Genomic DNA, 15,246 nt, shown 5'->3' on the forward strand with positions numbered 1-15,246 from the left:
AAGGAGGACATATCAAGAGCTCATTGGATATGCTGCCCACTCACTCAGCCCATACAAAGATTACATGACATTGGTTACCATGCTAATTTTGGAAATCTACTTTCAAAACAACCTTGTTTTTAAACTCTCAGCCTGAGGAGGACTAGGTGTCCTAATGCAAGAGTTAGTGTTCCGGCGAGTACGCTCCTTATTTTGATATTTGGAGAAAGATCCTACCTTGTCAACCTGTTCCTTGCCCATGAACCCTGAAGTAAAGCCCATCCACTAAAATGCCAGTGAATATAGTCTGTTACCTCTCCAGGTCTGTCATGGGAAGCAACAGAAGAAACCTGCTATAGTGGACTGGGAAAGCAAGAGGAAAGAAAGCCTTGCCAATGGTGACATGAAAGTATAAAAAGTATAATATGAGATACTATTGCCAGATTAGTAAAGGATGTGAATTAACAATTCACAAAATAAATAAATACATGGAAAAAATGGTCACCCTCATCATGTAATCAAAGACGTAGTTAGAAAAAATGAGATCTTTTTCCCAATATATAGATTTTTTAAAAGAATGCCCATTGCTAATAGGAATGTCATGAACAGTTGTATAGCACTTTTGAAAAGCACTGGACAGTATGTCTAATAAACCTTAAACAATCCGTTCATTCATTACAATTCCTTAAAATCTACCTCATGAAAAGCATTTTAAATATAGAAACAGATGGTTATCCATTTAGAATTTAGAAGAACTCCAAACAGCTATGATGTCTTCTATTACAAGAGTTGGTAAATAGACTGCTCTACATCTACAGGATGATTAAATTAAAATTAAATTAAAAAATAAAAATTGAAGCTATGAAGTCAACAAAACAACATAGAAAAAGCAAGTGTGACTTAAGTGGAAAGGGATGCAGGAGGCAGACTTGCGTGTTACAACTTAATACTGTCCTCCCCCACATCTCTGTTACTTTGTTGTAAGATCTCAAAGTCAGGGATTTTGACTTGCTCATCTGTGTACCCCCCCCTCCCCCTCCCCCCCCAATGCCTAGCACAGTATCTGACTCTTAATAAATATATGTTGACTCAGAATATGGGCGTAAGAAACAAACAGAAAGGAAATCCAAAAGCAGACCAAAAGATCAGGGAAGACACTATACAAAGAGAGAGCTAACTTAAATGAAACGTGCATCCCAAAGTGGGATTTAACTTCATGTAAACCAGAGGCCATACTTAGATTCTTTTAAAATATTTCATTTGCTAATGACTGTTTACTGTTAAACTTCTTGTCAGTATTTCTTCTAATATGTAGTCTGATATGTCTTATGCAGTTAATGAAATGCCCTGTTCATTTTTAAGTTGGATCATTCAGACATGTTTTTTTTTTTCATTTTTATTTATTTTATTTATTTATTTTTGGCTGTGTTGGGTCTTCGTTGTGGTGTGCGGGCTTTTTGTTGCAGCGGCTTCTCTTGTTGCAGAGCACGGGGTCTAGGCACGTGGGCTCAGTAGTTGTGGCTCATGGGCTCTAGAGCACAGACTCAGTAGTTGTGGTGCATGGGCTTAGTTGCTCCGCGGCATGTGGGATCTTCCCAGACCAGGGCTCGAACCCGTGTCCCCTGCATTGGCAGGCGGATTCTTAACCACTGCGCCACCAAGGAAGCCCCAGGCATGGTTAATTCAATTATTTTTTTCTGGTTCTCCTTCTTAAATCAGGAAAGTTTTCACAGGCAATATCAGATTTATAAATATATCAATAAGAGAAACTCAAAATAACAGTATTTATACACCTAATTTATAGCTTGGATGCAGTAGACTCTAAAGCAGGTATAAATTACGTAAGTCATACTTTTTCAGTAGTTCTGTTAAATTCAGGCTTGAATATTACTTCTTCATCCAATTTTGTAGCTGGTTATGTTCAGTAAATAACATGTATTGAATTTTCAAATAGGTAAAAGACTCAACATGGTTCAAAATTCAAAAGATTATTGTTATGTGTCTTGCCATAGTTAGCATAGGAATACAGAAGCAAAATGTATATTCTTTATAATTAATAATTATTAAATATTTTTCTACATAATCTTATTTTAAAAGCACATTTAGGGGTTCAAAGAAAAATGTTAAAATAGCTATAAATAGTAGTTTATCAGTCTTTTTATCTTGCACCTTTCAGGTTCCGCCCTGTTGCTTATTTCTCAACACTGCTGAGATCAAGTCATAGTGTGGCAGCAGAACCTCTGCGACTGGGGTAAGAAAACTGCGTATACTTAGGCTGTACTTAGATTCCTCCTTTAAAATATTTTGATCCATTAAAAAATCGGTGGAGATTTCCATCATTTCCTTGCACCAACTCTTTTCACCACCACCCCTCCTAAAAATGCTGCTTGTTCCTCAACCTTTCCTAACCTGTATCCACTCAAGCCAGGAAGTTGGGTACTTTGGCTTGAATTGTCCCTTCAACCCCTCATATCTAATCTGTCCCCAGATTCGGTTGATGCTTTTTTCTTAATGTCTCAAATCCATCCCCATCTTCTCCCTAGTCACCATTGCCCTGTAGCCTGCGGCTGCTCTTCCTGCCATCTGAGTCATAATCTCTCACTTAAAAAATCCTGGCAATTCTCTTTGCTCTAAGAATAAAAAAAACCTCAATTGCTGGCATGTAAACGCCTGTTTCTGGCCCTTTTTACTTCTTACACCTTCATCTCTCACCAACACCCCCAGGTTCACCTGGTCTGTTAAAATGCTTTGTCTTTCAAGTCTCAGTTTAGTCATGACTTCCTCCTGAGTTCTAGATATGTTTTGCTAGTTTTAACTGGTGAGGGCTTTACTTTTGTGCTGCTGGTAATATCAATAATTTTGCACTGACTGGGGACTGCATATACGCTGCATATAAAGGTAGGGTCTTCTAAAAAGATGCCTGAATGTTTACATTACCCGTACTTACTATGTGTATTTAGACATCTTCCATGTGCTAAATTATTCATCTTAAACTTAGTTTTACAAACAAGCCGAGACCCAAAGAGGTAAAGTAATTTGAGCCTTCCCATGATTTTAAAAGTCTGTGCTTTGATGTCTGACAACATGTCTGGCAAGTCATACAAATAAATTTTATTATGCAGACCAGGTAAATTGTTAAGCCATCTTTAAGCACCTTTCAACTATTGTACCCTTAAAACAGAACATTATTTTCTTTAGCTCAGTCTTAGTTATAATTTTGTGTTGTCCTTATTCAGTGAAGTCTGGGTAATTGGAAAATATTAAGTTATTACATTTTAGAAGTAAAACATTGCCTGACTTTCTGGCTTTGACTGTTGATCCTTTTGAGCTGATTGCATATCTTGAAATAAAGAAGGACCTTCTAAGAGTTCAGGATGTCAGTTACAAGTTATGTTTCACCTGGACTTCCTTCCATTTTCTATTTTTAATAATAACTAAATAGTAAGGTTTTGTTTATAAATATTCAAATTACAGTAGCTTCTTCGTCATTTAAAATTTGTCAAAGATTAGGACCCCAAAAGCATTGAAACATAAAAAAAAAAATTGATAAATTGCACTTCATCAAAATCAAAAGCTTCTACTCTTCACAAAACTTGTTAAGAAAATGGACAGGGCTTCCCTGGTGGCGCAGTGGTTGAGAGTCCGCCTGCCGATGCAGGGGACACGGGTTCGTGCCCGGGTCCGGGAGGATCCCACATGCTGTGGAGCGGCTGGGCCCGTGAGCCATGGCCGCTGAGCCTGCGCGTCCGGAGCCTGTGCTCCGCAACGGGAGAGGCCACAACAGTGAGAGGCCCGCGTACCGCAAAAAAAAAAAAAGAAAATGGACAGATAAGCCACAGACTGGGGGAAAATATTTTCAAGGTATGTCTCTGATAAAGGATTTGATTCCAGGATACCTAAAGAACTCTTAAAACTCACTTTTAAAAACCCAATTTTTAAAAATGGGTAAAAGATTTGAACTCCAAGACACATAGATGGTAAATAACCACGCTAAAAGATGCCCAACATGATTAGTCATTAGGAAAATGCAAATTAAACCCACAGTGTAATACCACTACACATCCAATAGGCCGCTTAGCATGAAAAGACTGTGGCTGTGACTGTACCAGGATGTGGAGCGACTGGTAATCTCATTCATTGTGGAAATACAGAAAGGTATAGCAGTCTCACCCCTAGGTACTTATCTAAGAGAAATGAAAACACACACACACACACACACACACACACACACACACACACACACACACACACACACACACACACACACACACACACACACACACACACACACACACACACACACACACACACACACACACACCCCAGTACACGACTCTATAGTTTCTTTATTTATAAAATTGTAAAAATGGAAACACCCCAAATAAATGTGAATGGATAAACAAATTATGCTATTTCCAGACAACGGAATACTATTGAACAGTAAAAAAAAATCACGTGCCACTGATACATGTAACTGTATGAATATATCTCAAAAGCCTTAGCTAGGTGAAAAGAAACAGGCACAAAGGCTATGTACAATATGATCCATTTATATAACATTCTGGAAAAGGCAAAACAATAGGAACTGAAATCAGATCAGTGGCTGCCATGGGATGGGGTGATGGGAGGAGATTGACTGCAAAGAGTAAGGGGAAGCCTTTGGAGGTGATGGAACTATTCTGTGTCTTGATTGTGGTGGTGTTAAAGCCAGTTTTCAACATCAGAAATTATCTTCACAAATTTAAGGGTAAAGAAAACTAGGCGATAGATCAGATGAGTCCAAAGTCAAGTCCTTTGTCTTTTGACTCAGTGGTCAAAAATTTTTTTTATTGTGAAGAGATTTTTATATGTTAGAAATTAATAGTCTTTCTTATTATCAGAGTTTTGTGCCTTTACCAGTATACAACCTTCTTGTCCCCAAGAACAGGATCTACCTTCATTTATCTTCATAAAGTCACCCTTTCTGTTACCTAAATATCATTATTGAATTGTCTTCATGAATATCTTACAGTTTGTGTTAATTTTATTCTTAATTATGTATTCTTTGTGAGTCTTGTTGTAAATTGAGTCTTTCCTTCCATTATATATTCTAACTGGTTATTTGAAAAGAAATTTATTTTTTATATAATATGTTGATTATATAACCATTATCTTTGAAATCTCTTGTTTATAGTAATTTTTCAGTTGATTCCTTTGGCCTAAGTATGAAATCATTATTGGTATAAGCAGTGGACTTTGAATTTTATCAAATATCATTCCAGATCATGTAATCTATGACTTTTCTCTTCTATTAATACGAAGAATTACATTGACTTCCTAAAATATAAAGACATTCTTGCGTATCTGGTTGAATCCCACCTGGTCACTTTGGTGTATTCTTTTAGTGTGCTGGATTCTAACATTTTTTATTTAGAATTTTTGTACCATATTTACATGATAGGTCAGTCAGTCAGTCTGTTTTTCCTGTCGTCTCTCTTTGTTAGGAACTTTGCATCAATGTTAAGCTAGCTCTCAAAAAAGAATTTGGAGGCTTTCTCTATGTTGCAAAACATTAAATAGTATTAATAATACCTGTTCTTTAAATGGTTGGAAAAATACGCCAGTGATATTATCTGTATCTGTGCCTAGTAGTAAACTGAAATAGTCTCAAATCCCTTTCAGAATAGAATTGTGTATCTTGCTTTCTTGGTCAGGTATATTCTCACTCTTCTAAAATTGTTCATTTTATACTAAATTCCTTTATTGAGCAGGTATTCTTCATGCAGATAGGGAGTGTCATTTGAGAGTTGTCCGTATGAACTGTTTTTCATTTTGAAGGATGAGTCACTACTGTGGCCTCTCCCTGCTTGTGCTTAGTAGTGGTTTATAATGCTTTGATAGGAACTGAACTTCAGTGATCATAGCCTTTAATGCGCTATTCAAATTGGAGGGGAGAGGCACGCTCCATTTAATCTCTTTATTAACAAGGAATCTCTCAGTGGGAACTTCTGCCAGCTATTAGTTTTATTAAACTACAGCCTAATAGTAAGTGTCTTTATTATGAAAGTCTAAAAAAGGTAATAATGAACTCTGGAAATATAAAGATCATCGGGTTTATTGTTTTTAGTGGACAGGGAGTGTTTGAGATCTTACTTGGTAGAGTATTCCTTATTAAGTACTGGAGAACTTGATTGATCACTTCTTAGAAATTTTCATAAAGTTTAAAATAGAGAGCCTAGAGTTCGGGTTGGAGATTTGTGGTCTGAAGCTCCTTGGCCCACTTCTTCCCGTGTGGTAGGCCGATTAACGCCCCGACGACAAGATAACCATGTCCTCATGCCCATAACTTTGAATGTTACTTCCTATTGCAAAAGGGACTGTGCAGGTGTGATTAAGTTAAGGATTGGGGGATGATTTTCTGGATTATCCTTGTGGGCCTTAAATGTAATCACAAGTTTCCTCATCACAGGTCTCCTTATAAGAGGGAGGCAGAGAGAGGTCTGACTACGGAAGCAGAGATGATAGTGTTGCAGCCAGGGGCCAAGGAAAGCCAGTCTCTAGAAGTGGGACAGGTAGGGAGCAGATTCTCCTCTGGAGTGTCCAGAAGGAACCCACCCTGCTGACATCTTGACTTTAGCCTCTTGAGATTCATTTTGGACTTCTGACAACAGGATGATAAATTTTGTGTTGTTTTAAGCCCCTGTAAATTTATAGTGTTTGTTATAGCGGCAACAGGAAACAATACAGTATGGGTACCTGTTAACTAAACATATGAGGGCAGGGACCTAGGCCTATGGAATTCAACTCCATATCCCAGTGCCTAGAACTGTGCCTTACATAATAAGGCACAGTATATTTGTTAATGGAGGATGGGAGGGAGAGAGGGAGGAAATATCAGGTAACTCATAACTTAAATCAACATGGTGAGCATGGTGTAGGTGTCTAGCTTCTGGGTGAAGCAGAGAAAAACAGTAAGGTTGAAAACTTGAAGCCCACCCATGACCAAATAGATTTTATAGTATTGTTCTAGGACATCGCTTTTTAAAAGTAGAACTCCCATATGATCCACACTACCTCAAAATGATATATGTACCCCCATGTCATTATTTATAGTGGCCAAGATATGGAGACAACCTAAGTGTCCATCAGCATGTTAATGGTTGAAGAAAATGTGGCATATATGTACAATGGAATATTATTCAGCCATTAAAAAAATGAAATCTTGCCCTTTGTGACATGGATGGACCTTGAGGGCATTATCCTAAGAGAAATAAGTCAGACAGAGAACGATAAATACCATATGATTTCACTTATATCTGCAGTCTTAAAAAAAAGGAAAGAAAACCAAGCTCATAGATCCAGAGGACAGACTGGTGGTTGCCAGGTTGGGGGTGAGGCAGCAAAATGGGTGAAGGGGGTCACACACACTTCCAGCTATAAAATAAGTAAGTCACAGGGATGTAATGTTACCCAAAAGGTGGGGGGGGGAGGGGGGAGGAGGCCATTGTGTAATTAAAAAATATTTGTTTGAACAGCAGAAGATAGAAAATAACTGAGGAACCCTACAAACCAAACAATTTGAAGTTCAAGGATCCCTATCTCATTACTTGAAGGAGGAAAACACAAATGCATACACATACATAGAGAAGTATTTCAATTAAAATTCAGGTTCAGTCCTCCAGTTCCTAGTTTGTATAAGGTGCCAGGAAAGTAGTAAATTGTATTTTTACCAAGTGAGTGCAGGAAATAAACAGGGTAATGTTATTTATTTTATGACTAATTTTAATTTTAAAAACAAGTTATATGTTCACATTATACAAAAATCAAACTGGTAGTTAGCAAAAAGCCATCATCCCGCTTCTGTCCACCAGTGACTTAGTTTCCATCCTCACAGGCAACCCTGTGTTACCATTTTTTATATCGTTTCCGGTATATAAACGAATAAACCTCTAAATCCCCTTTTTCTCATCTTTTTATGCAGTTCATAACATACAAGTTATATTGCTCTATAGTTTACTTTTTTCACTTTAACAATATGTGGTGGCGCAGTGGTTAGGAATCCGTCTGCCAATGCAGGGGACACGGGTTCGAGCCCTGGTCTGGAAAGATCCCACATGCCACGGAGCAACTAAGCCCGTGCACCACAACTACTGAGCCTGTGCTCTAGAGCCCGCGTGCCACAACTACTGAAGCCCGCGTGCCTAGAGCCCGTGCTCTGCAGCAAGAGAAGCCACCACAATGAGAAGCTCTTGCACCTCAACGAAGAGTAGCCCCCGCTCACCACAAGTAGAGAAAGCCCGCATGCAGCAACGAAGACCCAATGCAGCCAATTAATTAATTAATTTTAAAAAACAATATGTTTTAGCTCCCTCCATATCAATGGGTAAAGAACATCTTTTTTTTATGGTCGCTAATTAGTCCATGTTTCCAATTTACACTGCCACTGCAGTGAAGGAATGTGCTAGTTTGTCTACCAGGGAGGGACAAGCTTTTTCTGTAGAGGGTGGAAAGAAAACATTATTTAGACTTGTGGGCCATGTACGTTCTCTGTTGCATCTTATTCTTGGTTTTATTTTGTTTTGTTTTGTTTACAACCCTTCAAAAACACAAAACCGTTCCTAGCCACAGGCCATACAAAAAGCAGGCCAAGGGGGCTATAGTTTACTGGTCCTCTGGGTAAAACAATTGAGATCCAATCTAATATTATTTGTATTGCTCTTATCAGCAAGGTTGAGCATATTAGAGCCCTTTGTATTTCCTTTTCTGTGACTATTTGTATTTTTTGCCCATTTTCTTTCTTTTTTTTTTTGCAGTACGCAGGCCTCTCACTGTTGTGGCCTCTCCCGTTGCAGAGCACAGGCTCCGGACGCGCAGGCTCAGCAGCCATGGCTCACGGGCCCAGCCGCTCCATGGCATGTGGGATCTTCCCAGACCGGGGCACGAACCCGTGTCCCCTCCATCGGCAGGCGGACTCTCAACCACTGCGCCACCAGGGAAGCCCTGCCCATTTTCTTAGAGTTGTTGATTTTATTTATAGTAACTTTTCATATAGGGAAATTACCTCTTCTCTTGGAAATGGATCACAAATATTTTCCTCAGTTTTATCTTTTTATTTTGCTTATAGAAGATTTTGCCATGTAGAAATGGTTTTGAGTAGTAAAATTTATCAAAATTATTTTATGCCTTGAGTTTTAGATAGTACTTTATGCCTTTCCCATTCTAAGATTATAAAACAAAAATTTTGTGGGTTTTTTTTTTCTGGTGCTTTTGTGATTTCATTTTATCATTTAAATCTTTGATCCACTTTCAAAGATTTATATAAATTTATTTTATAAATTTACAATTTGTATTGGTGTGAGGAGAATGGGTCCAACTTAATTTTTTCCCAGATAGCTCACCAGTTGTCCCAGAACCATTTACTGAATTGTCCTCTATGCTTCCCTCCCCGACCCTCCATTTGAAATGCCACGTTTATTACACACTAAACTATAGTATGTATTTGGATCTATTTCTGTATATCCTGTTCCATTGATCTATCTAGACAGGCGTGCTTTTGAATTCCAACTCCTCACTAAACTGCTGTGTGAATCATATTTCATGGAGGAAATTATAGATGCAGTTAAATAAAGAAATAGCCAGATCTGTCTGCAGCTTGCACCTGTACCTTGTGCTTTGCTTTACCTCACCTCCTATTGCAAAGAAAGAGCTGTCCCTGCTCCTCTGTGCCCTGGGTCTCTTCTTCCCTGGTCTACTCCTAGAGGCACCTTCTCTTCTTCATCATTAATTTCTGCCTCTTTTAGATGATTATCATATAAACATCCCTTAAGAATCATTAAAAAGCGACCCAAACAAAAACCCGTGTCCATCTATGGCCCCATTTCTCCATTCGTCTTCAGAGTCAAGTCCATTTCTACACCTTCTGTTTTCTCCTCAACCCACCCCATTCAGGCTATGGTTCCTGCCTCGTTGGTGAGGTGACTCTTCCCAAGGTCACTGGCAGCCTCCATCTGCCAATCCTAGTCATGGACTATGGGATGGACTCCTTTGCTTTCAGCTCTTGCACCTCTACCATTCATTCTACACACACTGGCCATGGTAATCTTTTTAAAAACATAAATGAAATTATGTCACAGTCCTGCTTACACACTCTCCAGAGGCTTCCCAGTACAATGATAATAAAACTCGAACACCTTTCCACGGCCTTCAAGGCTTTTTATGATTTGGCCTCTCCTGCTTCTCAGTCTCACCTCCTGTGAACGCTCCCTGATACTCGTAGCCTCCATCCCCTCTGGCCTTCCTCTGGCCCCTAGAACGTGGCAAACCGTCTCCCATCTTAGGCCTCTGCATTTGCTCTTCCCTGTGTCTAGAACGTTCTTCCCTCAGAGCTGGCTGGTTCCTTTATAAAATTCAGGTCTCAGCTCAAATGCTGCCTCTTCAAAGGAGTCGCCCTTGACCATCTGGTTGAAGTAGCCCCTCCCCCCCTTTATCCCGGTGCCCCTTAGTTTCTTCATTGCGCTTAGCACTAATGGAATTTTCTTATTTACATGTATGTTGTCTTAAGTTCCAACATCTAGACTAGGAATTGGGACCTAAGTTATGGAAAGCCAAGTTTTTGCAATGGGGCAGAGGAGTGAGTGTCTCCTTGGCGGGAGCTTCTTTTCCTGGATAGCCTCTTGAAAGTATGGGATGTGCAGCTAATAGTTATTGAAGAAAGTCTGCACTTTGGAAAAATGTCTTTGGGAATCTCTGCCTTTTCTAAGTCACAGACTATATTGTAAATTGTTCTGGAAGGGAAAGTGTTTTAACCCAGTTGGTGTAACTGCTAAATATTTTACTTTAAAAACGCACACATTGAACTCTTAGAGTATTAACACCCTGAGCTCCTGTTAACACCCTGAGCTCCTGTGGTATTAACTGTTTTAAAAATATAACAGTAGGGCTTCCCTGGTGGTGCAGTGGTTGAGAGTCCGCCTGCCGATGCAGGGAACACGGGTTCGTGCCCCGGTCTGGGAAGGTCCCACATGGCGCAGAGCGGCTGGGCCCGTGAGCCGTGGCCGCTGAGCCTGCGTGTCCAGAGCCTGTTGCTCCGCAATGGGAGAGGCCACAACAGTGAGAGGCCCACGTACCGCAGAAAAGAAAAGAAAAGAAAAAAATATATATATATATGTGTATGTATGTATGTATATATATAACAGTAGTTGGGTAGCCGTGAAGTGATTACAGCTGCCAACAAGTAAGGGTCATAATGGTGAGAAAGAAGTCATTTCCTGCCTTACTTAGGGACGCCAGCAACAGCATGCTCCATAAACGCGTAGATGAGGTATCTTTTCGACTTTTAGTTACTTATCTGAAGTACACTATTACTTTCCTCAGCAGTGGTAATCATCAGAATCCAATGGTCATCTCCTTGGTATCCAGGAAAAAGAGGGGCTCAATCCTTGTTTATTGAATTACACTGAACATCTAGCCTCCAAGTGTGGATTCTTTACCATATGCTGCACAGTTTAAGCTGCCTCTACCACAGTGTTTGACATAATGCAAGAATAACAGGATCAGAAGTCACATATATGGTGTGATCTCAGTTATGCTCCATGCAGACTGAAGCTGTCTCAAACAAAGTATAATGTATTCGTGTTGTTAAATGGATAGCAAGATTATGGGATTTTTTTTTTCTTACGACTTTTCTGTATTGGGCAAATAGGCTTATGGGCATGACTTCTGGGGCGGCCCGAGCAGTGCCCAGCTCTTGGGTGCCCTGCATAGCCAGTGTGTGGTGCACAAGCCCACAGCAGACTGTCCTTGCCTAATAAGCTTGTGGTGGAACCTCTAGTAGCAATAGCTGCTTTATACCAGTACACTCTAAAGCACTCCCAAGGTTAAGTCAGACTCGAATATTTATTTGTTCATTCCACACACACGTACTGAATGGCTGATTTTTGCCAAGACATATTAGTTACATTAAGCATGAAGTAAACCAATAGATATGGCGCCTGTACTCAAGTTGCTTCTGGTATATTAGGAAGAAGACCCATATTAAACAACTAACACTCTCAGGCAATTCCGACTTGTGATAATGGTTATGAAAGAAAAGTATCATGTACTATGTGAGCACAGGGCAGGGGAGAGCCTAATTTAGGTTGAGTGTTTCAGGTAAGGCTGAAACCCCAACACTGAGAGGAGTTAGCCAAATTAAGAATATGCCAAATGGAGGAAACTGCATGGGAAAGGCCAAGAGGCAGAGAAGAGCGTATGAAAAGTCGAAGGAGACCAGTGTGGGCTGATGCGGCCAGGCTGGGAGAGATGGCCTGAGATACAGAAGTAGGCAGGGCGGGGGTGTTCTGTAAGTTGCAGCTTGAGAAAGGTGTGCTGTGACTGAGACAGGTCAGAGATGCTGAGAAGGAAGGTGCAGCCCCCTTGAGCCTCTAAAAACAAGTCTCCTCTCCTGGGCCTCCACACAGACGCAGTGTTTGCTGTGACCTCCCGCCTCTTTTTCTAAGGCCTGGTACCATGGCCAAAGGTAACCGGGTGCCATTAGTGTGCATCACCACTACAACCTCTGGGGGAACCTGGTCTTTCCACGCTGAGCACATAAATGTAGTAAACGAAAAAAAAAAAAATGTAGTAAACGAAAGTGAGGGCACACTAGATTCAGGTGTTTAAGTTAGATTAGCCATCCACCCCAAAATATACAGATGTTCCAGTACTACGATACTTGGGAGTTGGGGTATACGGTATTCGGTTCTATTTATATTTCTAAGACCAGCAATTAGTTGGGATGGGTTTTTCCTTCCTTCCTTCCGTCCTTCCTTTCCTTCTTCCCTCCGTCTTCTCTTCTCCTCTTCCTCTCCCCCCCACTTTCTTTCTTTCATCAGTTGTTTCTTACTGAAATTAGAAGAAACATCTCTTTAATTATTGCCAATAGAGGTTAATATGAAAACAAAGTGATCGTTCACCCTGCTTTGTAATCTGTGTGACCATATTTTAATACAACTAATACTCCATTATTGTCAGCATGTGGTTGCACTGGGAAATTTTCACTTTCGGTCAGCAAGCTCATTACTGAAAACTACTATAAGAGAAATGCCCTTGAGTCATATACTTGTCTTATTGCCACGGTGTTCTCTGATAAGTGGTTCTTCCCCCAAATAAGCATACTTCATTTGCCATCTGTTTAAAATCACCGCAGAATGAAAACTAATACCTGGACGCCTAAGGACATCATCTCTCTTTCCTACACTGGAATTCTGCAGAAGAATGTATTGAGCATTACTCGTTCTTTCATTCTTTTCAGATTCTTCTTAATCCTTTGGTGAAAACTCGGTGACACAACATGGCTGCAAATAAGCCGAAGGGTCAGAATTCTTTGGCCTTACACAAAGTCATCATGGTAGGCAGTGGTGGTGTGGGCAAGTCTGCTCTGACCCTGCAGTTCATGTATGATGAGGTAAGTGCTGATTTTATCATGGATATCAAAGTTGGGGCTTTCAGAGAATATTTCTCTAGCTTCGTTTTGGTGCTGTCTTGGATGGATTCCTTGAATTCTTGAAAGCTACTGATCATTTTTTTCCCGTTCAGAGTCAACATTTGTATACAACTTGATTTAACAAGTCAAGAACCCAAGGTCCTTAAAATTCTTATGCTTTTAAAAAACAAAACAGGGACTTCCCTGGTGGCGCAGTGGTTAAGAATCTGCCTGCCAGTGCAGGGGACGCAGGTTCGAGCCCTGGTCCAGGAAGATCCCACATGCCACGGAGCAACTGGGCCCGCGCGCCACAACTGCTGAGCCTGCGCTCTAGAGCCCGCGAGCCACAACTGCTGAGCCCACGTGCCACAAGTACTGAAGCCCGCACACCCAGAGCCCCTGCTCTGCAACAAGAGAAGCCACCGCAGTGAGAAGCCCGTGCATCACAATTAAGAGTAGCCCTCGCTCGCCGCAACTAGAGAAAGTCCGCGTGCAGCAGCAAAGACCCAATGCAGCCAAAAATTAATTTTTTTAAAAAACCCTGGAAACAGTACCTGTTTTTGAGCAATCTAACTGGCTTTTTTATTTTTAGTGTTTTTAATGGTGAGTCCCACCTTGAATTAATAGAACTGGTGGATATAGTACCTAATTGAAACTTGACGTTAATATACATAAGTTGTCCTTTAATAACTTCAGTGAAAAAGTCAGTTATTGTGTACTGGCATGGCACCACACTCAACACTAAGCAGGAAGAGGCTTTGTCCCTAAAATAAAATTACTAGACAGGTTACAGATTTCTGTGCATGTATTTGTATCAGACTTTTTTGTCCCAGAGGTAAGGCTCAGCCTATATACAGCAATGCATTCTTTCCCTAGAGGACTATTAATAAGGCTAAATGATTTAAGAGTTGGTAATCAAATTTAGGCATTGATCCTCAATTCTTCTTCCCCCCAAATAGAAGCAAAGATTTATGGTTACTCTTTCTTAATCCTCAAAAAAATCCTGTGTGGTAGGCAGTGGTTTCCCCATCTTACAGATGAGGAAACAGAACCTCAGAGAGGTTTCCCAACCTGCCCAAGAAGAGTGATCTCTGATGAGTAACTAAGTATTAAACCTAGTCTTCTAAGAAAAAAATCCTGTGGACTTTTACCACCTAAGGTCTCTTTTCATTGCCTGCTCATCAGCATTTCTTTCACACACAGAGAACTCTTAAATCCATCAGTTGTGTTGCTTATGATAAACAATTTAGAGAGGGGGAAATTGAAATGGTACTTTCACTGAAATTGCTAATTTATCTGTTCAGTTCTGTTTTTCATGCTGTTCACCTTAATAGCTGCTTTTCTTTAAACTAATCCTCAAATCAGTTCCCTTCTTGACAATAGGAGGTCAAAAGTAAGAATGTTCATGTATGACATTTGAGGAATGGTTACACTTTCATTTAATATTTATAAATATTTAATATTCATAATATTATCAGATATGCTATCTGAATATTTCTATTCATAAATATTTATAAATATTTAATATTTGTAAAATATTAGCATGTAATTGTCATAGAATGTTCTATAGCTTTTACAGTTACAAATACACTGCTTGATTTTTTAATAATTATTTGTTGAGTGTCTTCCATGTACCAGGCATATTCCAGGCTTTGGAGATACAGTGATGAGTAGACTAATCAAGGTCCCTGCCCCCAGGGGTTAAATTCTAATAGGGGGATTTAGACATTGAGCATATAAATAAGAAAATATCAGATAATGAAAATATTTACAGGAACTAATAAAAAACCCACTGAAGTATGTGTGTATACATACCCATATGCCAA

The 15,246-nt window shown here is 39.8% G+C and overlaps 1 protein-coding gene across 3 annotated transcripts in view; it reads left to right on the top strand.

The window, feature by feature from the left end:
- The window catches only part of RALA (RAS like proto-oncogene A), a 78,287-nt gene that overhangs the window by 44,350 nt on the left and 18,691 nt on the right, over positions 1–15,246 (top strand). Inside the window, exons 2-3 of one of the 3 annotated variants that reach the window (XM_060157349.1) lie at positions 2,156–2,230; positions 13,250–13,402. In XM_060157349.1, coding sequence (XP_060013332.1) covers positions 13,289–13,402 — 114 coding nt within the window. In that variant the 5' untranslated portion in view covers positions 2,156–2,230; positions 13,250–13,288. Of the gene's footprint in view, positions 1–2,155; positions 2,231–13,249; positions 13,403–13,533; positions 14,024–15,246 lie in introns of those variants that run through there. The other 2 variants (XM_060157351.1, XM_060157350.1) reach the window with 2 other exon arrangements.

This window comes from Lagenorhynchus albirostris, chromosome 8 (genome assembly GCF_949774975.1).
Source record: "Lagenorhynchus albirostris chromosome 8, mLagAlb1.1, whole genome shotgun sequence".
NCBI lineage: Eukaryota > Metazoa > Chordata > Mammalia > Artiodactyla > Delphinidae > Lagenorhynchus > Lagenorhynchus albirostris.